At 40.0% G+C, this 22339-nt stretch overlaps 1 protein-coding gene across 5 annotated transcripts in view; it reads right to left on the reverse strand.

Annotated features, from left to right (window-relative positions):
• Nucleotides 1–2843: 2843 nt before the first annotated feature.
• The window catches only part of CERK (ceramide kinase), a 50166-nt gene continuing 30670 nt past the window's right edge, over nt 2844–22339 (reverse strand). For 4 of the 5 annotated variants that reach the window (XM_068931010.1, XM_068931027.1, XM_068931038.1 and 1 more), the window contains 6 exons: nt 21087–21239; nt 19911–20016; nt 15504–15568; nt 9659–9861; nt 7243–7451; nt 2844–5688 (listed from right to left, as the gene is read on the reverse strand). In XM_068931010.1, the coding sequence (XP_068787111.1) occupies nt 5601–5688; nt 7243–7451; nt 9659–9861; nt 15504–15568; nt 19911–20016; nt 21087–21239 (824 nt within the window). In that variant the 3' untranslated portion in view covers nt 2844–5600. The remainder of the gene's footprint in view (nt 5689–7242; nt 7452–9658; nt 9862–15503; nt 15569–19910; nt 20017–21086; nt 21240–22339) is intronic. The other variant, XM_068931018.1, reaches the window with a different exon arrangement.

The raw sequence follows: 22339 nt of genomic DNA on the forward strand, positions 1-22339 counted from the left end.
GCATGCTCCTTGGAATGTTTTCTTTGACTTTTTGTAGTTCAGACTTTTATATAATCAACAAATCTAAATATTTGAATTATCACGATCACAGGCCCTGGTTCTCATGGGGGACTTCAACCACCCTGACATCTGTTGGCAAGACAGCACAGCGAGGCACAAACAGTCAAAGAGGTTCCTGCAGAGCATTGATGATAATTTCTTGACCCAGGTGGTGGAGACGCCAACGAGGAGAGGTGCGCTGCTAGACCCTGTACTAACCAACAAAGAAGGTCTAGTTGGAGAGGTGAAGGTTGGGGGCAGCCTTGGCTGCAGTGACCATGAGATGGTGGAGTTGAGGATCCTGCGAGGAGGGAGCAGGGCAATGAGTAGGATTGCAACGCTGGACTTGGGGAGAGCTGACTTTGGCCTCTTCAGGGACCTACTTAGGGGAATCTCATGGGGTAGGGCCCTAGAAGGAAGAGGGGTCCAAGAAAGCTGGTTAATATTCAAGCATCACCTCCTCCAGGCTCAAGAGCAGTGCATCCCTCTGAGTAAGAAGTCCAGCAAAGTGGGCAGGAGATGTGCATGGATGAGCAAGGAACTCCTGGCAAAACTCCAACAGAAGAAGGACGCCCACAGACTGTGGAAAGGGGGACAGGCCACTTGGGAGGGAGGAATATAGGGATGTGATCAGAGTGTGCAGGGATGCGACAAGGAAGGCTAAGGCCCAGTTGGAATGAAATCTGGCAAGGGATGTCAAGGACAACAAGAAGGCCTTCTTCAAATACATCAATAGCAAAAGAAAGACTAGGGAAAACGTGGGCCCGCTGCTGAATGGGGCGGGTGCCCTGGTAACAAAGGATGTAGAGAGGGCAGAGTTATTGAATGCCACCTTTGCTTCAGTCTTCACTGCTAAGGCCAGTCCTCAGGAATTCCTGACCCTGGGGGCAAGAGAGGAAGTCTGGAGAAAGGAAGACTCTCCCTTGGTGGAGGAGGATCGGGTTAGAGATCTTTTGTCCAAACTTGACATCCACAGATCCATGGGCCCTGATGGGATGCATCCGCGAGTGCTGAGGGAGCTGGCGGATGTTATCGCTAGGCCACTCTCCATCATCTTGGAAAGGTCCTGGAGATCAGGAGAGGTGCCTGAGGACTGGAAGAAATGTCACCCCAGTCTTCAAAAAGGGCAAGAAGGAGGAGCCAGGAAACTACAGGCCTGTCAGCCTCACCTCCATCCCTGGCAAGGTGATGGAACAGCTCCTCCTGGAGGTCATCACTAAGCATGTGGAGGACAAGAAGGTGATCAGGAGTAGTCAGCATGGATTCACCAAGGGGAAATCATGCTTGACCAATCTGATAGCCTTCTATGACAGAATGACTGGCTGGGTAGATGAGGGCAGAGCAGTGGATGTTGTCTACCTGGACTTCAGCAAGGCTTTGGACACTGTCTCCCATCACATCCTTGTAGGTAAACTCAGGAAGTGTGGGCTAGATGAGTGGACGGTGAGGTGGCTTGAGAACTGGCTGGGTGGCCGAGCTCAGAGGGTTGTGGTGAATGGCGCAGAGTCAAGTTGGAGGCCTGTAGCTAGCGGTGTCCCCCAGGGGTCAGTCCTGGGTCCAGTCTTGTTCAATGTATTCATCCATGAGCTGGAGGAAGGGACAGAGTGCACCCTCAGCAAGTCTGCTGATGATACTAAACTGGGGGGAGAGGCTGACACACCAGAAGGCTGTGCTGCCGTGCTGCCATTCAGAGGGACCTGGACAGGCTGGAGAGCTGGGCGGACAGGAACTTCCTGAAATTCAACAAAGGCAAGTGCAGGGTCCTGCACCTGGGGAGGAATAACCCCAGGCACCAGGACAGGTTGACCTGCTGGAAAGTAGCTCTGCAGAGAAGGAGCTAGGAGTCCTAGTGGACAAGTTAAGCATGAGGCAGCAGTGTGCCCTTGTGGCCAGGAAGGCCAATGGGATCCTGGGGTGCATCAGGCAGAGTGCTGCCAGCAGGTGGAGGGAGGTGATCCTGCCCCTCTCCTCAGCCCTGGGGAGGCCTCACCTGGAGTACTGTGCCCAGTTCTGGGCTCCCCAGTACAAGACAGACATGGCACTACTGGAGAGAGTCCAGTGGAGGGCTACAAAGATGATGAGGGGACTGGAGCATCTCTCCTATGAAGAAAGGCTGCGAGAGCTGGGCCTGTTCAGCCTGGAGAAGAAAAGACTGAGAGGTGACCTGATCAACGTGTACAAGTGTCCAAAGGGAGGGTGTCGAGAGGATGAGGCCAGTCTCTTCTCCGTGATGCCCAGTGACAGGACAAGAGGCAACAGGCAGAAACTGAAGCACAGGAAGTTCCATCTAAACCTAAGGAAAAACTTCTTTTCTGTGAGGGTGACAGAGCCCTGGAGCAGGTTGCCCAGAGAGGTGGTGAAGCCTCCCTCGCTGGAGATATTCAAAACCCGCCTGGACACGATCCTGGGAAATATGCTCTAGAGCACCCGGGTTGAGCAGGGAAGTAGGACTAGATGATCCCCAGAGGTCCCTTCCAACCTCAACCATTCTGTGATTCTGTGATACCTGAATTTTGTTCTCACCGTTCCGTCTTTATCTTATACAGTTAGTTACTTAAATTTCTGGCTAATTTTAGTAAAGCCTAACTTCACTAGTGACTTTTCTTTGCTCTTGGTATTTGTTCACGCTCACACTTGCTGCAAAGCTCTAGTCAACCCAAATGGAAGCTTATGAATGACTTCTCTGCATGGTTTAATCTGCCCACGCTGGTTATACTGAGCTTGACATCTTTATTAGGCAGATATTTGGTGAAAGACATTGCTTCAGATCAACTCGTGAAGAGAAGAAAACCACAGTATTACTGTACAACATAGTTTTATTTTTTCAATGAATTCACGTAGCCTCATAAAACAAAACACATTTTCTAATCTTGAAGCCAGCAAGATTGAGGGAAAAAAAGGAAAAATCAAACTTGGTGTTCCCATACATAGTTTCCATACTGAGACTACATTCAGAGAACCAACTGAGAATTAAAACATAAGCAGACACCACTTATGCAGCTCTCTCAAAAATAAACTGGACATGTCACACAACTCACTATGGTGCTTTGTTAGTATAATATGCTATAGATAGATAGAATTATTCAAATGTAACTATGTAGCTTGTCTACTATCTAAGACACTTTATTCCTATGTTGCAACACCCTAATCATTTACTTGATACTTCGTTACCATGCTACAGTGTTAGAATTATTCAAATGCAGCTATGTACCTTGTCTACTAAGACATTTTTTTCATATGTTGCCACACGTTTATTATTTTTTTCACACTGCATAACCATAACCACAGAACCTCCTTTCTTCTTCTCTTCTGGTGGCTTGTTTCTCAGAATGAGGGCCTTCTTTGCAGGTTTCTTTGGAAATACCAGGAACACAGTTTCAGGTATAAAGTCTTCAAAGTGTTTCGGTATACCTTCACAATTAGACTAATCCTCCTATTTTCGAAGTAAGAGCCTCATGATTTGCCAGTAAACTAATCAGGACAGCTGGTTAGTAGTTACTTCTGATCTCAGAAATGAGAAAATGACTTAGATAGCTGTACGGCTTCATAAATGTCATCTGTTGGTGAGCTAAGCACACACCACCACATCCTATCCAAGAATTAAAATAACTTTCCCAACATTCACTGGTAGACCAAGCTAACTGTAGAACTTTTTAAAACAGATGACACTTTTACAAAATATTTTCATTTTTAGAACTGCATAATTTCATTTTCAGTGAGGTTCTCAGTTCAAATAATTGTTTCACTTACTAAACATGGCTTTAAAAATACAGCATAAATAACACTTATGTTGTCTGAAAAACATTGGATCCATCAACACTTCAGCTCTCCTCATCATTAAAGAAGAGAGTAAACAGTACTATTTTTGGAAAAGTATTCAAGGATTTTCCTGAAATACTATATACAAGGAAAAATAGATCCTAAACTTTGCATTGCTGGACTTTAAGCAAAAATTATTTGCATGTGTTTTACCATATACAGCAGTATGAATACTCTGTAGCAATGATATAGCATACTGTTTTGATACTACACAGGACTGGAATGTAAATCTTACCAATGGAAAAAAACCCAGTCTTTTATATCAACTGTACTTTTAAGCGCTTTAGTAATAAACTGACCAATCATCAAGGCTTACACAGAGAAAACATACGGGAGACATGAAACTAATAGAAGTTGAACGACAGACGTGTCAATAAATATACATGAATAGTGAATCATTAGCTGTTCAGATGCAAAAAGTCAGATGTAGTGAGTTTTAAAGAGAAGTACATACTTATAAATGGTAGAAGACAGCAGGGGCTGACTTCTGATCCTCACTGAACAGGCATAAATCTGTACAAGCAGAGTAAAGTTTAGCCCCAAGCCTATACACAGAACACACATCACAATACACAAACTAATGCACAACTTAAATAATCACTCCATAGCTGTACAGGATAGTCTAAGGTTTTTGCTATAAAAACAAATCAGCACAGTGAATGTGATTTATCAGATTCCAGGTTCTTCCCTTGACTTCACAATGTGAATTACTTTGTTTCATATTTAAATAAAACATTATTTTAAAACGTTTGAATAATCAAATAATATTTTTAAATTTAATATTCCAACATCTTATTTTGCAGAGATGTTTTAATGTATGTAGTAAATCTCCAAAGAACTATGCACTGAAAAGGGAAACTTTTCATATATTAACTTTTTTTTTTTTTTTTTTAAACACGTAAAACTTGCTGGTGTTTTATAATATATTTATATTTTTCCCTTGCCTATGCCTTCCTGGTACTGTAGGTATCCCTGTGAGCTGCTTGCAACATATTTCAGTTGCATTGTGTGGTATTTGGTATCATCCAAGCACTCGTAAAAAACTTTATAACCCAAAAAGTAGCATGCAAGGAAGCAGTTATAAATAGGGTATATAAGGTACGATGTATAAACAGATGTGCTTTTTATTTTTCAAAATATTTCTAAACTTATAGTTATTACTTAAAGCTAGGAATGTATCTTGGAATTGCATTGATAAGTTGCAAGGTATAGACAGAATTACAAAATTAAAGACTTTACTCAAAAAACAGAGAACAAAATGATATAAATGACAATACTAAATTCCAGCATTTAAGTCATATGCAACTACAGAACACTCCCCAGAAAGAAAATCTTCTCGGACACTGAAAGCTTCTTGTCGTGATATCATGGCTTGATGTCAATGGGGAATCCAATATTTTATAGCATTTAGACATTATTGCAACACAACTGCTAAATTAGCTCTCTAGAAAAGCACAAAGAATTTATCTTTGTGAAAATACACATATACCAAACCTCTCTCCTCTAACATACATAACTTAGATTACATGACTCCAAGATGTATTTTAATGAGTCACAATCCTTATTTTTTAAAAAAAAAGTGCGCAGATGAAATAAAATGTCTAAAATTATACTGAATCCATCAAAAACAAAATTCAAAGTTTAAAATACTTGTCAATTTGACTAAAATGCATATTTACTCAATTTCCTTGAGCTTTTATATTTTCTTCTCCCCATTTGAGGAACAGTATCTATAGCAATTGTTAAATTCTACTCTGGTTGCTGGCAGCTTCATCTTTACAGTTTTCCTCGATTCCTCGTGCAAATAGTTTCATTAGCTGGCAGTGAACCCTGAAAAACAAGGAAATCAAATAATAAGGGTATCTTATATTAAGAAGTAAATATGTACTATATATTTAATTCGAATAATCCATGCATTTCTAGCAGTTGGGTAAAGTTCTTTGCTTCAGACTGCAAAAACATTTTCTTATTCTTGATACAATCCTCCCCTGCAGAGAAGGCTGAATGCTTCATACGTCCATCACTCCTGTAACTCCTCTTCTCCACACAGAAAGTTCTATGGATGCTTAGATGAGCAGTTCTCATATTATATAAACTGTGTGTGTAAAAATCACTTTGGACTGCTAAGAGATTATATTTTAATTGAACACTCTTGGATGTAAATATTTTGTATTGTATTTTTGATTTTTCATGCTTAAAAAATTCTTAAAAGTTCACAAACAACTGTTCCTTTCTGATCTGATTTTTTGCACAATTGTAGACTTCTTTGTTCATACGCCAAGGCTGCAGTTAAGACACTGTGCCTGACAAAATACTTCAAGTAGGTAACACACAACATTTATGCAAGCAGATTGTTTTAAAAAGGCAATGACTTTAGTTCCCCAGAGACCATATTTTTTTTTAATAATTAAATCTGTGATCCCTCATCTCTGATTAAAGTAATTCCTAGGAATAGAAGTAAACATCAAAACTGGCTGATTTTTGTCAGTTTTAGGAAGAATACGAATGATGATCTCAAAATAAGAACCATTTGAAAAGTACTGTTTCAGAGCCAATTGTATATTTTAAGGTATCCTCTCTGTCTTGAGAACAATATCTTAGTTTTTAACTTTTTATTTTTTATCTTTAATTATTTTACCTTTTATAATAATATATTTTTAATATGTTATATAAGAAAACTGAAAAAAATTATTGTGAATACTGACATCTCTTACAGACCTTATCCAGAAGTTTAGAAATTTATGAGTAGGATTAACACCATTCTATGTAAAGAGAAAGCTGTAAATGCTCCAGTGTACCTTCCTATGAAATTTGCTCAGGGCTGTGCAAGTTTAGGTTAGAACCTTAAGATCTGAACTATGTTCATATCCACAAATACTTGCACTGAGTTTTACTGAGTAGCCAAGCAGGCCTCCCAGATGATTATCCTACTACAGAAGCAACCATCAGGTGGCTTTTATATGCATTTTAAAAAGGGAAGAACAATGACAGGTTTAATATGAAAAGCTAGTGCTCAGAGTAATAAGGTACTCCATTCATTGAAAAAATTTCCCAACAATACCTCCTTAATAACTTCAACACTTCAAACATCAACGTCTAAGAAGTAAGAAGGACTTCAGAAGTAGGGTCATATTTTTTATTTTATATTTTTATATATACATATATGCAAATGTATGTATAAATAGGTATCTCAGGGTGATCATTTTCAATATACAGTTGGTATATTCTTTGGAAGGGACTCAAAAAAGTTACAAAAAAGTAATTTTACAGTAGACTCAAATTTGTTATGCAGGGACACCTTCACTGGGATATCTTTATCTTTTATCTCCAAATCAAAAAAGGCTTACTATCTTCTGGTACACATGGAGAAAAACAGATGCTCACCTCACTTCAATTGCTGAGCTATCCAGAGTTTCTCCATCACAATTCCAGGTGCTATTAGCAATATTGCAGCAACAGGCTGGATGATCTCTGCAGAACTGGCCAAAATGCTTCTTTCCTATGTCCGTGACATCACTTTCATTGTCTTCCAAAAGCTTTGATGTAAATTGAAAACTCTTCACCCGATAAACATCCACAAATGAGAAGTCAAACTACAAAGAAAAAGTAAAATCGAAACAAGCAATTACATCTAGCTGGATATATTTGATAGGTAAAACAACTCAGCAAGCAGCATTTTCTATTCAAGAAAGTCTGTCCACTCCAATTTTCTAGAGAAGTCTCCCCGAGACATATAGTGATTTTTGTTCTAAAAGACTATACAACAAGTCAAAAAAATTAAGTAAAACTGGAACCTGACTTTTCAATGATACTCTTTAAATAGCTACAACACTGCCACTTTATACATAATCAGTTAACAGGTTCTGAGATTATGAGTAAATGGGTATATTATTTTATAATAAAATCATCAAGTCAAAAAGGCTTGGATTGTTCTCTTGGTATCATCCTTAAGATCCATCCAACTGCGCTCCTTAAGACACACAGGCTTTTCTGCAAGCCCTCTACTCCCATGTTTGGAACAATCCCCTGAAGACGGGTAAACACCACACTAATCAAAGAATTCCATGGCAATATAATCACATTAGAGAGTTTGGTGTGTAGGAAAGCAAAAGTATTATCACCTTCTGAAAAAACAAAATTACTTCAACTAGCTAATTCAGCTAGAAATAAGTAGGGCAAATAAGAGCTTGCTCTTACTAACAGAGGTTTGCAGGACTACATTATGGTATTATAAACACTTTAAAATGGGCTTTGTAAATTAAAGGAACAATCACATTAGAGGGTGCCCCCACCTGCCCTGAAAGCAACTTAGTTGACACAGACTGAAATGTTTTGTAAGCAGTAATAAAGAGAGACAAGCCATTTAGCAAAGGTAATGGAGTGTGTCTGTGCATCTGTGAGAAAGGGATGGCAAGGAAATAAAAGTGAATAAATAAAAATAGAAATGCTTTTATCAAGTGTCACCCACAAACTTGTCTCTATTAATATACAGTCTTTTTTTTTTCCCCACATTTTCTTGGATTTTCCAACAGAGCTTCCTAGAACGGAATACACTAACCTGGTATGAGGAAAAATGGCCAACCTTGCATCTAATCTACAGTCCATAACTGACATATCCCAGTGAGAAACGGTGGGGAAGCACTGGAAGGGGAATTTCCCTTCGTTTATGGCCACCGTGGCAATCCCAAAAAACATCAGAGTTGAAGGGATTTCCTGTGTCAATGAGTTCCACCTGTAGTTAACCCCAAGCAAACATCCGAAATTATCAAAACTCCACACTTAGAAGCAGCGGCTCGTAAGTACAATGAGGCTCACTAAGCACGTTAGTCCAAACAGCTTAGTTGCGATTTGGGTAAAAAACGAAATAGACAGGGAAGGCAGTTGTGGAAGGCTTCAAATAACAAAAAATACTGAGGATTCAGTGAGAGAGAGTGGGAAGGACTGAAAGGAAGAAGAGGAGATGAAGAGTAGTTTGGGAGGAGATATACAGACATACACAATGTCCTAGGGTATGGTATGAGGAAATACAGGAAAGAGAATCTATAGCAACTCTTCTATGGAGGAGGAAGAATAGTAACACGAACAACAGGTAAGTTTAATTATTGCTTTTATAACTAGATATGCCATTATTCCACTGTTCAGACAATCGCCAGAACACGTTAATAATATCAGGTGGTGACAAATATTAAATGTTTGCATTCCCAGCCCTAGCTATGGTTTCAACAGCTACTACACGCCAAATCACTGATGAACCTTCCCTTGTCGTTAATTCTAACAGCTGTAACAATATATGTGAGGAAGAATTCTGAAGCTAGATGCATAAAGCTCATGTCATGGTCACCTATATGTATTAAAATACTGCTGAAAGCCTGCAGTTTAGGATCAAAATGCAGTTCTGGTAACTATACTCTAAATCACATTTTTTATACAGTTTAATATAGAGAGTGAATTATCATTCCTCAGCCACATCATTTTGCTGTGCTTTCCATGCCAAATACAAGTGCACATAAGTGATAAACTCATTTTAAATAGCATCCAAACAGCAAATACTTAGAAAATGTCATAAGACAGAACTCAATTAGCAAAGGTAGAATTTGGCTATGACGCTATGGCTAAAGCCCTGACCTAGCTAACATGTCCAGGGATTTTTTTTATGGGACACATGATAAGATTGTCTCATGCAAAACATATGAGCCTTTTTAAAAATCTGTATTGCAGATATTCTCTGTGTCATATAAAAAAGGCAGGATTTACAACTTATACAGCCTCTAAAGAATTCATAGTAAAAGGGAAAACACACCTGATCATCTTGGTTTGTATGTCTGACAAGATACCGTAGAAAATCAAATCTGGAGCATTTACGAACTAGAATGAGGTCAGTCGAACCATCTGCCAAATGAGCTGCTGGTGAAAGACCTTTGGGACTTCGTGGACAGGCACAGCTCATATTTACTGCATTGATAGCTAGAAATTTCCCTTTAATAATCTTCCATTCTTCATCTTCTGAAACACAAAAATGAAGGTATGCAAACAGGTTATCTGATCTACTCACAAGAACAGTAAGAAGCAATTACTCCTTACGAGTTAAGTTTTTACTGGGCACGTTCCTGCATTGTCAATACATCACTGAGACAAGTTACACTAAAAAAAGATCAATTTTTCATATATTAACAGAAGAAGTTGCTTCCTGCCTTCAGAGACCATGCTTATCTACTAAAACTTCTGACCATTTCTGCCACGTGCACGTCAAATTCGGGATCAATGCTATTTGGGTAAACCTACAAAGCTTCAGGCAGGGACAGGACAGACAGGTTGTAACTTTTGTAGCTAAAAGTTGAGGAGATTTTAAAATTTAATCTTGTTCTTCAACAAGTTAATCTTAAATAAATAATAATTTGGCCATAGTGGCATAGTATTTGCCACTATAGTAGATCAGCATCCCTGTGTTTCCTCAGTGACACAAGCTATATTTACAAAAGAGTGACAGAAAAGCAGGAGATGGCTCAGGGTTCAGTAAGTACCAGAATGTAGCATCAGGAGTCCGTTTCTGGGGTTATTTTTTTCCCCCCTAACTTCTGCAGATGAAAACTATTAACAAAGAGTTGAACTTGTCTATGTGCAAATCTTCAGAGATTCCCAGAAAACAATACAGAAGACTATTTTCAACAAGTTTAAACTATGCTGTTGGAGATTCCACCCAGACCAAGCTTAAATATATGGTGGCATAAATACTATCACGAGGCAGAGGTATTTTCTGGAACAAAGATCTGTTAGCTTTGTGCGGGGCCTGCACAGAGCTAACATCTAAAATTTCTTTTCTTGTATAGGGGTAAAAAACAGACAAAAAATGCCTTTGCATTTTTAGATTACACATTTGCCTTCCTCACTACAACAAAAAAGCCAAAAAGCAGCCATAACACTCCTTTTCTCCTCCATATATAAGTGGACTCAGGTATTTAAAATGAACAATTCCACTGAACTAATGATTTCAGAGTAGTCTACGGTGATGCACATGGTTCTAAGACTAGTGCTAAGCAGTGAAGCTCCACTAGAGATGATGGAGGTAAAATTAACAAACAAGAAAAGATAAACAAGTTTATATTAACAAACCTTAACAAGTTTTGATCATCAAAGCATGGCAAGGTAGCGGGTTTGAGGCATACCAACTAATAGGGCCTTAGAAATCTAACATTACGTTTTCAAGCAGCTTCTTTGTTGAGACTATATATGACATTTATGCTATATACTTCATATGTCCTGCAATTATGATAATCTTTACTGTCTTAGGTCTGGAAACTTCACATTTACTTTAGAGAATCATTGTTACAACTGCCTAGATAATTTTAAAGTTGGATGTAAATTCTATGCCGGGTTCATTCTCAATCAATCTTTTCCAAGCTATGCATCAAGAAGAAAAAAAAAGATCTGGAAAATATTCTGTAGCTCCTCTTTGTTCTTTGAACTTTTCTAGTGTCCTTCAATTTTTTATTTATTGGAACCTTTGACTATTCGCTCACTCTTCAGCAACAGAGCTAAGAATGATGGGATTCAAGGAACAGCAGGATTACAATGTGACAGAAGACTTAAAAGAGATTAGAAAACTTTATTTTTTTTTCTTTCTAGAGATATCCTCTTCTATTTCCTGAAAAAATAGAACAGTAATAAATCAAAGGGCAGCTTTGTTGAATTCAACTTTTTGCATCATTTACCATAGTGGTTTTAATATCAATTATACTTGCTTCAATGCTGATCATCTTTTATGCTGCTTTTAAACAGGATATTACAGAAAGAATTGTTCAAATTAGATTAAAACATGTATCGTAAAGGGGCAGAAAGCAGATTTATATGTCAGCCTGCAGAAGGACTTTGCTCACACTGCAGGCAAATGACAAGACTGAGATTAAGTTAACTGAAGAGAACATGAGAAACTACCGGATGTAACACAGGAAATTTTTGGACATGACAGATAACAGTTAGAGAAGCTGACGAAAGCTACAGAGAAATGCCTGGATTTCGTAGCTGGTTAAGGGGGAGACAGCCAAACTGGCCAGAGAAATAAAGGAAAGCACTGAGGATCTCCTGAGGGGTTGAATTTTGCAAGACTAACAGCACCCATGTAACTCTATCAGTAATATCACATAAGGCTGGAATTACATAGGCAATGGTATCAGAAATACCAAATTAGGATATAGATGTAGCAAAACTGGAGCTAACGAGGAAAATGTCATTAGGGGCAGTTGTTTATTTGGGAGCGGACAAGGGTAGAGTAAAGGAAGGAACAAAGTGGACTGAGGAAGGACAAGCATGGAAAATGGGGTGATAAAAGGGGTCAGTGGAATGTAAGCAAGCTGCTGGTTAGTACACTTGTCTGGCCAAGCCCTGCACCTGATCACTGTAGTTTGTTCTGTCTTCTCATTAAACTTTATTCCTTTGCTCTCCACCCATTGTGTGATCTGCTAGTCAGCTTCAAGCTGGAACAGCCAGCAAATAGGAAATCAGAATCTGAAAAGACCAAATGTCAGATGCTGAAGACTAGCAACAGGGCCTGGGGTTTGGGCATGGATTCTAGATTTACTTTTTAATCCAGGCCAGAGTTCAAGGGACCCACAAATGTGAGTGGGCATGTGAGATGAAAAACTGAGTGCATGCTCTGCTAGCAAACTTCAAACCAGACCAGCTAGAAACGAGGAGGAGATCAGCACCTGGAAAAACCCAAGACCTGAGCCGGAGACTGGGTAAAAGGCCCTTGGATACGGGCATGGATACTGGACAGACTTAAAGCCCGTGCTAATATCCGACATATCCCTGAATGTGCTTCTGCATCAAGAGAGTGAGGGTGCACGCATACTCCACCAGCAACTTTCAATCCTGATTTGGACTGACTCCTTCCTGTACAGGAAGGAGAGGACTGAGCTAGCTGTGGTGTTCATGTTCTACGCAGATACTGTCTGTGTTTATGGGGGTGCCTGTAAAGGTACTGATCTCCTGTCTGTGCTGATGACTTTGTGGCTAGTCATGTCTGTACTGTGCGTCTATGCGCTTGCCTACTGGGATAACACGCTCAGCCTTGCTACTGGTTGGACCAGGAAAAAAGGAAAACCTGTAATGTATCCAGCAGGGATGGAGAAGGGAGGGATCCCCCTGCATCTTAAAGTCCATCAGATACTGCTCCCTTTAGCAGAGTTAATGGGCCAAAATCATCACTTGGGAATCTCAACTAACTGTAATACTAAAATAACTGTAATACTAAATTTTACTTCACACACAATGCTTGGCAGACATCTCTGTGTCCAGAACTAAAATATGCTTACTTACAGAATATTTACAAGAAATTTACAATAATTTGCTCCGATATGCAAACACCGAAATGAAAACAAGACCCTTTACTGCTAAACCCTTTTGCTGTTTATCTGAGTAGTATTAATAATTTAGTCTATAGTGTGTCTAGATATGCGTTAACTTTTCAAGGATGCTCACTGTCATAACCAAGTCTCAACGTACATAACGTAGAATGCTTATATACATTACTACAATAGATTAGTTTTCACCTGGTGGAAAAGTGTTATCCAGGATAAATCTCAGCACGTCACAACAAAAGAGGCTTCAGCTCTCAGTAAGAACAAAATCAGGCTATCTATCACTGACCAATCTATTACCTGACCAATTGTTTGCATAACTGCTCTGCATGGTGCATCACATTTTTATGCCACAAATTGTGGCACCCAAAATATCTTTCAAATAATGGAGCAATAATAAAAAAGGAGAGGATGTAGAGCACTCATTTCAACTGTCTATTGTGTATATACCGCAAGTTGTAGACATCAACCTAAAGTGCTAGCACGCAAAGCTTGCTCAGTGCATGCATATAGATTTCTGCACAGTACAAATTACGTTCAGCGACACTCAATGCAAGCATCCTTCTAAACCTACCTGAATTGTACACAAAGCAAGTAGGCACGTGAAAGATTTAGCCAATACAATCTAGTGAGTAAAAAGCTTATCTGAGGTGGCAATTTAAACTCCTTTTTGCTGCAAATAAAGAGCAGTGGATTATTACTGTTTGCTTTCCAGTACTGCATGGAGATTGGACTGGAAAGAGAACCAGCTACTAAAGGAAAAATTGATTTAAGTAAACACTATCCTAAACAATCAGCTTCTTGATGGCTTGTGATATGCTGACCAGAGTAGTCTTGATTGCTTACCAACCTGTAGCTCATTTTCTTCAGCCTTTGGTCTTTTACTGGATCAAAAGTAATACAATGGCAGATTTCCAAGTAAAAATAAAAATCAAGAAAACAAAAGAAAAAAGGTTGGACATTTCTAACTACAGTTATTTCTCGAAAAAAGATGTAATTTTTCTTATAAAAACCCTGCTAATGGATTTAGCTTATGAGGAAATACTACTGAAAGTAATTTCTTTAGCGGAATCTGGGCATAAATTAAAGCAACTCAAGAAACACTCTAATCTGGCCATCTGTCAACTATATCAAAAAGCTGAAAACGCTAGCTGGAATGAAATATAAAAAACATGTGCAACAGGAATTACAGTTGATACAGAAATCCATATACAGGCTCTATGCTACCAAAGAGTATCTACAGAATGAGGATGCTTTTTTTTTTTTTTTTCCCCCCAACAAATGGCTAGAACCAGGCACAGATGCTGTACAAAATAACTGCAATTACAAGATAATCTAGGTCATAAGGACAATGCTTGAATCATGAAAGTTACGGTTTATGCACTGGGCTCCAAAAGAAAAAAAGAGAATTAGAGCAGAGGTAAGCATGGGAAGGCTGACTGCTGTTTAAGAGGGTTAAGAGGGTCTTCTTTATCCAGGAAGACAAACTGAAATCAGAGGCTAAACTCAGCCAACTGAAGCTGCATATTTAACTGCTGGGCCACAAGTGTATCAAGACTTGTGCTTCTAGTTAGGAAGCAGCAGTAAGACACGTAGAGATATTGCTAGGAGAACCACTGTGCAGAACGTGGCGTACACACTGTGGCTTAATGTAAGGAAGAAAAAGTTACACCTATACAAAAATTCACAGAAGCGTAAGGGTTGGAACGGGGGAAGGAGGACAAGAATAGCATAACTAGAAAAGGAGGCGAAAAACTTCATTACTATTTATACTGAGTAATGGAAGGGTGTTGCACAGAAACATTAAGGTCACTAAATAGGTTATTAGTTGTCCAGGTTTAATGCCTTATATTTATGTAATACACAACTTTATTGAGTGACTTTTGTGCTAACAAATACAAGTCTTAATCCCAAACAGTTCCAAAAGCTATCTAAATGAATTGCTTCCTTCTGTACTAGCTCACAGTATATCAGTTGAGTCCTACTCCCAAAAAGCAGACTAAAAAGTCATAGCTCACAGAACATATTTGTCTTCAAGAAAAGTCATCTCACCTATTGAGCTACACACATAACTAGTACAATATTACTAAAACTTTCTGGGATTAGGATGGCAGAGACACTGACACTATTATTGTTTTTCCCCTGCACATTTTTCTTGAAGAAATGCTGGATTATCTGGTAATTGACAGAGTTTGGAAAAAAACCTCATACACCCTCACACTTGAACTGATGTATATTAAAAAGTAACTCGTATAACACTACATCGCCTTACTTTTTATCATAAATTACCTTTTAATCCACTTTGCTTCTGCTGTTCTGCCAGCTGTTGCTCACTTTGCCTGCAAATGTAACATCTGAAAACAAACATACTCAGTTTAACTCTACAGTGTTTTATCCCGTCATTACAAGACAGTCCCACAGCATGGACCATGGCACCAATGACCCTTACATGGCACTAATCATGAAGTAGTATAGATAATTAAGTAGAGTGCTGCGCTCAAGATTACTGGAGGTGAGAAATAACATGTCACAGAGTCATAAAATCATGCAGTTTGGAGGTCCAAAACTGTTCAAAGCAGGTCCAAATACATGAAGTTGCTCAGGGTCTTGTTGGGTCCACAAGCTCTCTGAGCAACTTGTTCCAATGTTTGACTATCCTAATGGTGAAATAATTGCTTCTTTTATCTTCATATTCTTATTTCTTACATTGCAACTTGTGTCTATTGCCTCTCAGCATTCCACCGTGCACCTCTGAAAAGAGCCTGGCTCCATCTTCTACAGCCTCCCATCACATAAGCTGTAAACAGCACTAAGATCCATCCTTTGCCTTCTCTCAAGGCTGAACACACCTAGTCTGTCAGCTTCTCCTCAAATGTCATGTGCTCCAGCCACTCAGCCATCTTGGTAACCCTCTGCTGTACTTGCTCCAGTATGCCAGTATCTTACATTGAGGAGCCCCAATGTGGACAGCTGCTGCAGACGTGGTCTTACAAGGGCTCAGCGGAGGGGAAGAATCACTTCTCCTGACCTGCTGACCACACTCTTGCTAATAAAGCCCAGTATATGGTTGGCCTTCCTTGCTGCAAGGGTGCAATGCTAACTCGGGTACTCCCTATTGTCCAGCAGGACCCTCAGGTCTGCAGCTGCCTTCCAGCCAGTTGGTGCTGTTGCACGCGGCTATTCCATCCCAGATAAAGGACTCTGTATTTGCCTCTCCTGAACTTCACAAAGTTCATGACAGCCCATTTCTCCGGCCTGTCAAGGTCCCTCTGAATAGCAGTTCTGACTTCCGACATATCACCTGCTCCTCCCAGTTTGGTATCATGTATGAACCTGCTGAGAGTGCACTCTTTGCCATCTTCAGGGTCATTAACGAAGATGTTGCAAAGTACTGGCCCAGCACTGATCCCTGAGGGATGCCACTAGTAATTGGCCGCCAGTTGGACAACACCTCTAACTACGAGATCCAGTCAATTTTCCACCCATCCATTTATCCAGTCCCCACCTCATTGGTTTGGTTATAAGAACAGTACAGGAGACAGCATCAAAGGCCTTGATAAAGTCAATGTATGGTAATACCTACTGTTTTCCCCTTGTCTACAGGCTTGGGGACAAAAAAAGGCCTGGAGGCAGGCCTATATTGGTGAAACTGGGGCAAAGACGACTTTGAGCTTCTCAGTCTTTTCCATGTTCTTTGTCACTATGTCTCCTGCCCCACCAAGCAGCAGGCTCATTTTCCTTAGCCTTCTTTATACAGTCAATATACTTAAAGAATCCTTTCTTACTGCCCTTCACATCCCTCCCTGATGTCAACCCCGCTAGAGCTTTGGCTTTCCCAGTTCTATCCCTTTATGTTTGGGCAATGTCTTGGTGTTCCTCCCAGGTATCCCATCCCAGCTTCCACCTTCTGTTTACTTCTCAGTTGCATTTGGCTTCAGTCAGGAGAGCTTTGTTCATCCACACTGGCTTTCTGCAATGCTTGCTCAACTTCCTTCATGTCAGAATGGACAGTTCTTGTGCTCTGAGAAGATCATCCTTGAAGATCAACCAGGTCTCCAGAGCCTTTTTGCCCTCTAGGGCAGTCTCCTGTGGGATTGTACCAAGCAGATACCTGGATAAGCCAAAATCTGCTCTCCTGAAGTTCATGGTAGCAATTCCAGTATCTTACTCACTTCTCTCAGGATTTTAAAATCCATCATCTCACAGGCACTGCTGCCAAGGTTGCCCTTGACTGTCACATCCCCCACTTGCTCTGTTTGTAACAAGTCCAGCAGAACCTTTTTGCAGCTTGTCAATCACCTGTGCGATGTCTGTCATCACCACACTCCAGAAATCTCTTAGATTGCTTGTGCCTACTAGCCCTGTTGCCCTTCCAGCAATTATCAGAGTGGATAAAATCCCCCATGAGTACTAGAGCCTGCAATCATGAGGCTTCCTCTAGCTGCCTAAAGCCATCTTCATCTACTTCCTCCTTTTGATCAGGAGTCTGTAGCAGATGCCAACCACACTGTCATCTGCATTGGTCTGTTCTCTAATCCTTACCCATAAGCTCCTAGCAAGCTTTTCCCCCATTCCAGTGCAAGGCTGTGTGCATCGGCGCTGCTTCTCTGTAGCAAGTGCAACCTCCTTTCTTCTCCTGAAGAGCCTGTATCCATGCAGCACTCATGTGAGCGATCCCGTCACATCTATGTGATCTCAATGAGATCACAGATCTGCAACTGCACATGGACTTTGAATTCCCCTTTTTCATCTCCTGTGTTGCATGTGTTCATATTCAGATACTTCAGACGGACCCTCAGTCATGTTGCTTTCACAAGGGGAGTGTAAGAGCCTCTTGCCTTTTTGTTCCTGGATACTTTCCCAGTGTCCTCTATCATTTTCTTCTCTTTGTGGTATGGTAAACCTCTTGGAACATACCTACTCTGAAGCCCTCCTCAACAGGTTAGAAAGCCTGTTTGCAAAGGTTGTCCTCCTTTACCAGATGGGTCCCATTCCTCCCCAGCAGTCCTTGTTCCTCTAACAGTATGCCATGGTCATAAAAGCAAAAGTCCCGCCTTTGACACCAGATGTTGGCAGCCAGGTGCTGTCCAGTAGGATGCATCCACTCCTTCCTGAACCTTTTCCCTCCCTGGAAGGACTGAGGAGAATATCATATAGGCCCCATGTTCTTTATCCTCAGAGCGCTAGAGTCATTCTTAATACGCTCAGGGTTGGCAGAATCACTGCTGCTTGCATGGATGAGCAGCAAGGAGTAAGGATCCAAAGGCTGAGAGGCCTTTGCAGTCTCTCTAACATTCGAGCCCCTGTGAAAAAATAAACTTTCTGAGACATCAGGACAGGATGACAGGTGGTTTCTTCTATCACCTGCCTCTTCCTGTAGGTGTGGCCTTTTGGTTCAGGCTCGATTGCCTCCCCTGATCAGTTCTGTTTCTCCTTGCTTTCTCCTACACGAGAGAGCCTGTGTCTCTTCTGTAATTTCAGATCTGTATGTGCAGAAGGAGCCTTCCTTCTGTAGGCAGAAGAAACAAATTCTGGTCTCCACCAAAATTTCCTTTTTTTGATAGTCTCTACTTTCCAGCAAAGTCTCTAGGTGTCCCCCTTTCCTTCCATTTTAGGATTGGGGCTGTTGCCTCTGCAAAGTCTCTGCAAAGACCCTTTCAATCTATTGTTCATCCCTTCTGATGCTATGCAGCCTGCTCATCTCTTTTCTTCACCTGGCAATTCTTGTGTCTTGACCAAAACACACCTCCGGCAGGCAAGGCCATCATTACCCTCAGGCCCAGTTTCAGGGAGAGGCAACCAGGCACTCCCTACTCCTGGCCTGGGACCTGGATGGTGGCATCCTCCTTCTGGAGCTCTGCCTGCATCAAAGCACCTGATGTGTCAGGGTAGTTGCTTCAGCTGGAGAACATGTTTTGTAGTATGTCAGTGCACAAGCACTGCACTGCTCAAGAAGTTCCATACAGTCTTAAGCAGAGCTTCTGGGCCTCTCTGTATCCTGCTGTTCACTGCTGTGACAACTGATACATCTCTGTTAGCTTCATTCATATAAAGAAGGAGAATAAATAGTAGTGCATAACTTCAAGGAATTGAAAACAAAGAGAAAGGAAGAAAGACTAGGTGATTAAATCAGGCCAGCTGATTGGAGAAACAGGCAAAGATCACCACACATGATTTGTACAGGATAGTGGTAGTCCATAAAAAAAAGACTAAACAGGGAGTGATTCCTGAAAGGATCTATCCTCAGGACAACAAGCTGTTGTCTTGACATTAAAATAATTACTGAAATTGCTGAACCAATTAAAGCATCAACATTTGAGCAATTTTGAATGATAATTTCCATTTGTTAAAGCTATAAGGCATCCAGACTTCTCATTTATTAACAGTAACATAGTACAGAACTTCCAGGATCTTGCAATTGAGCACTGTGCTGTTATAGTTTCATTTAAAATTCGGCGGGAGGGAACGGGGGAGGAGTTACACTACTTTTTTTTTTTTTTTTTTTTTTTTTTTTTTACTGACCTGCTAAAATAAGGCGTTGTCTTTAATCAGTCAGAAACGTCACTTCTTTTTTAAAAGTTTGTCTCTTCCAGGGCAAGTGTTTTGATATGAGAAAAACAAAGCTGCTGCACTCTCTTACTTATGGGCCTTTTCAAACAGTTCATGACAAATATCCAGACATAAACATTAGCCTACCCTGTTCTGCAGCTGTCTTTATCTCGTGGAGATCCCAATGTGTGTTTTGCTGGTTGAAAAGAAATTGTTCCTTCATAGCAATGATGAGAAAGAAAAGTCTTGAAGCCTACATAAAAAAGGTATTTAGTAGCATTAAGTCATTATAAATCCACACTGCACACTGCAAACATCTCCGCATACATCTCTTCATTGCTCCTCCCTTTCCTTCTCTAAGAAAGGCGGAACAATAGTGGCTGTCCCCAAGCTTATAGCTCTCTGTTTTCTGATGTTGAGGATGGAGAGGGAAAGAAAGTAAAACCCCCAAACCTAAGACTTTTTAAAACTTGCCTACAGTGTTTTCACTTTGATTGACATCTTTAAAAGCCAACCAAAAAATTCAGCAATACATCTCTGATGAATCTTAAAATTGGTCTACACTGGTTAAAAGCTGCTTTTGTAACTTCTTTCCCTAACACAAAACAAAAAACAAAAAATACTTTCCAGTAGCATAAGATTTATCTAAATACTAGCTAACTAGATGAAACCAGACAGTTCTCTCTAAAACCAGAAAAGAAAGGACATAAATAACATAATTCACCCACTAGCTGGACCTCTGAGACAAAGAAGTGCCTACCTCTCTTCAACTGATTGTAAAGGAAGTCAACATGATTAGCACACAAAAGATGTTAATTTTTAGGCAGCTATTATTAGGTAAGATCTATCAACACATTTCTATTAGCAATAGAGAACAGTGCTAGCAATTATATTAATTAAAGAAAAGTTAGTTAATCAAATTTGGGTTAGGATTGCTTCCAACAACATTGCAGGTTAAAACAAAGACTCTTTTCCCAACAATATGAAAATTGCAGCCACTATCATTTATTACAGTTCAATATCAACTTTTTAATTCTTTATAAAGCTCATATAACAGAAAATATTAACTAACCGTTAATTCATTAATAATGCTATACAGTCAAATTCAACATAACTTTAATGAACACACTATTAATGTTATTCTCAGGATAAACAGTTTTACATTATGCAATTCAATGTGCTTGGTACAAGAAGGAGCATAAAATCAGGTTCCATCCAGCCGTTAGGTCTAAAAGCTTCAGAGAAGCATGGTTTAGAGAGAGGGTATCAACTGTTCCAGTATCTTTACATGCAGATAAAAGGTTGCAATAATTACACAATTACCTGAATAGTCATATCTCATCGGACCCATCCACCGCTTTTTTTCACTATCTTTCAATACATCTCCATAAAAACCATAACCCAACAACGACACAGTATACTTCAAAAATGTGTTGTTATGATGTACAGAGGAGACATCCAGAGGCTGACAGTCACCTATAAGGGTTAGAAGTTAAAGGTTCTATTACACCTTATTTTGTTTCAAGCTGCAAACGCGACATAGTAACTTTAACGTTACAGATTTCTTTTCCTGATGGTTCCCTTATAACCTGCAGAACCTGCAGAAAGGGAAAAACATTTTTGAAGACTAATAGCACTTAATACTTAAAAAAGATTAAATACTAAGTGAAAAAAAGACTGTTATACTAGAAATACATCATGAAGAATTTACATCCCTTTACCATGTCATAGTGGTAGGGAATGTGATAGAAGAGATCAAAAACACATCTGCACAACTTTTGAATATTACTGAATCCTACATTTCATTGAATCAGAGGAAAATTCAAGTTGGAAGGGGCCTTACGAGGTCTCCAGTCCAATATCATGCTCAGAGCAGGGTCAGCTCTGAGATCAGACCACGTTACTCAGGGCTTTATCCAGCCAGGTCTTGAAAACCTCCAAGGACAGAGACTGCACAACCTCCTGCAGACAGTCCTGCTTACAGCTTGGCACCACTGTAAAGTCACTCCTTGACATCCTCATGGTGAAAGGTTTTTCTTTTTATCTGAATCAGTCTGAACATCTCTTGTTTTACCTTACTGTCTCTCATCCTCCCATGATGCACCACTGTGAAGGGCTTGGCTCCACTTTCTTGATAACCTCCTCATAACTATTACAAATGTTAAATATTGTTAGACTTTTTACTAAGTGGAGAAACATTGTTCTGAAAATCTAAATATATCTATACATTTAATAATACAGCTAAGATACTATGATATACTAAGTACATACTAGAATCCAGATCTTTAAACTTAGTTCATTGAGCCAAACTTTACACATGCTGAACAGTAACAGAAAAGCATGTTTGCAAGTCTTTGCAATATCAGTTCCTAAACTGCACCTGATAAGCGTTCAAAAAGCAAATGATAATGAAATAACAATCATCTAGAAACTCTGCCCTTTATGTTTATGCACCATTGTTATGAGAAGACCAGAGAGAATCAGAGAGCAGTAGAGGATGGAAGGGACCTCTGGAGATCATCTAATCCAACCAACCTGCTGAAAGCAGGATCAGCTAGAGCACGTTGCGCAGGACT

The sequence above is a fragment of the Struthio camelus genome, chromosome 1, assembly GCF_040807025.1.
Source record: "Struthio camelus isolate bStrCam1 chromosome 1, bStrCam1.hap1, whole genome shotgun sequence".
Taxonomy (NCBI): domain Eukaryota; kingdom Metazoa; phylum Chordata; class Aves; order Struthioniformes; family Struthionidae; genus Struthio; species Struthio camelus.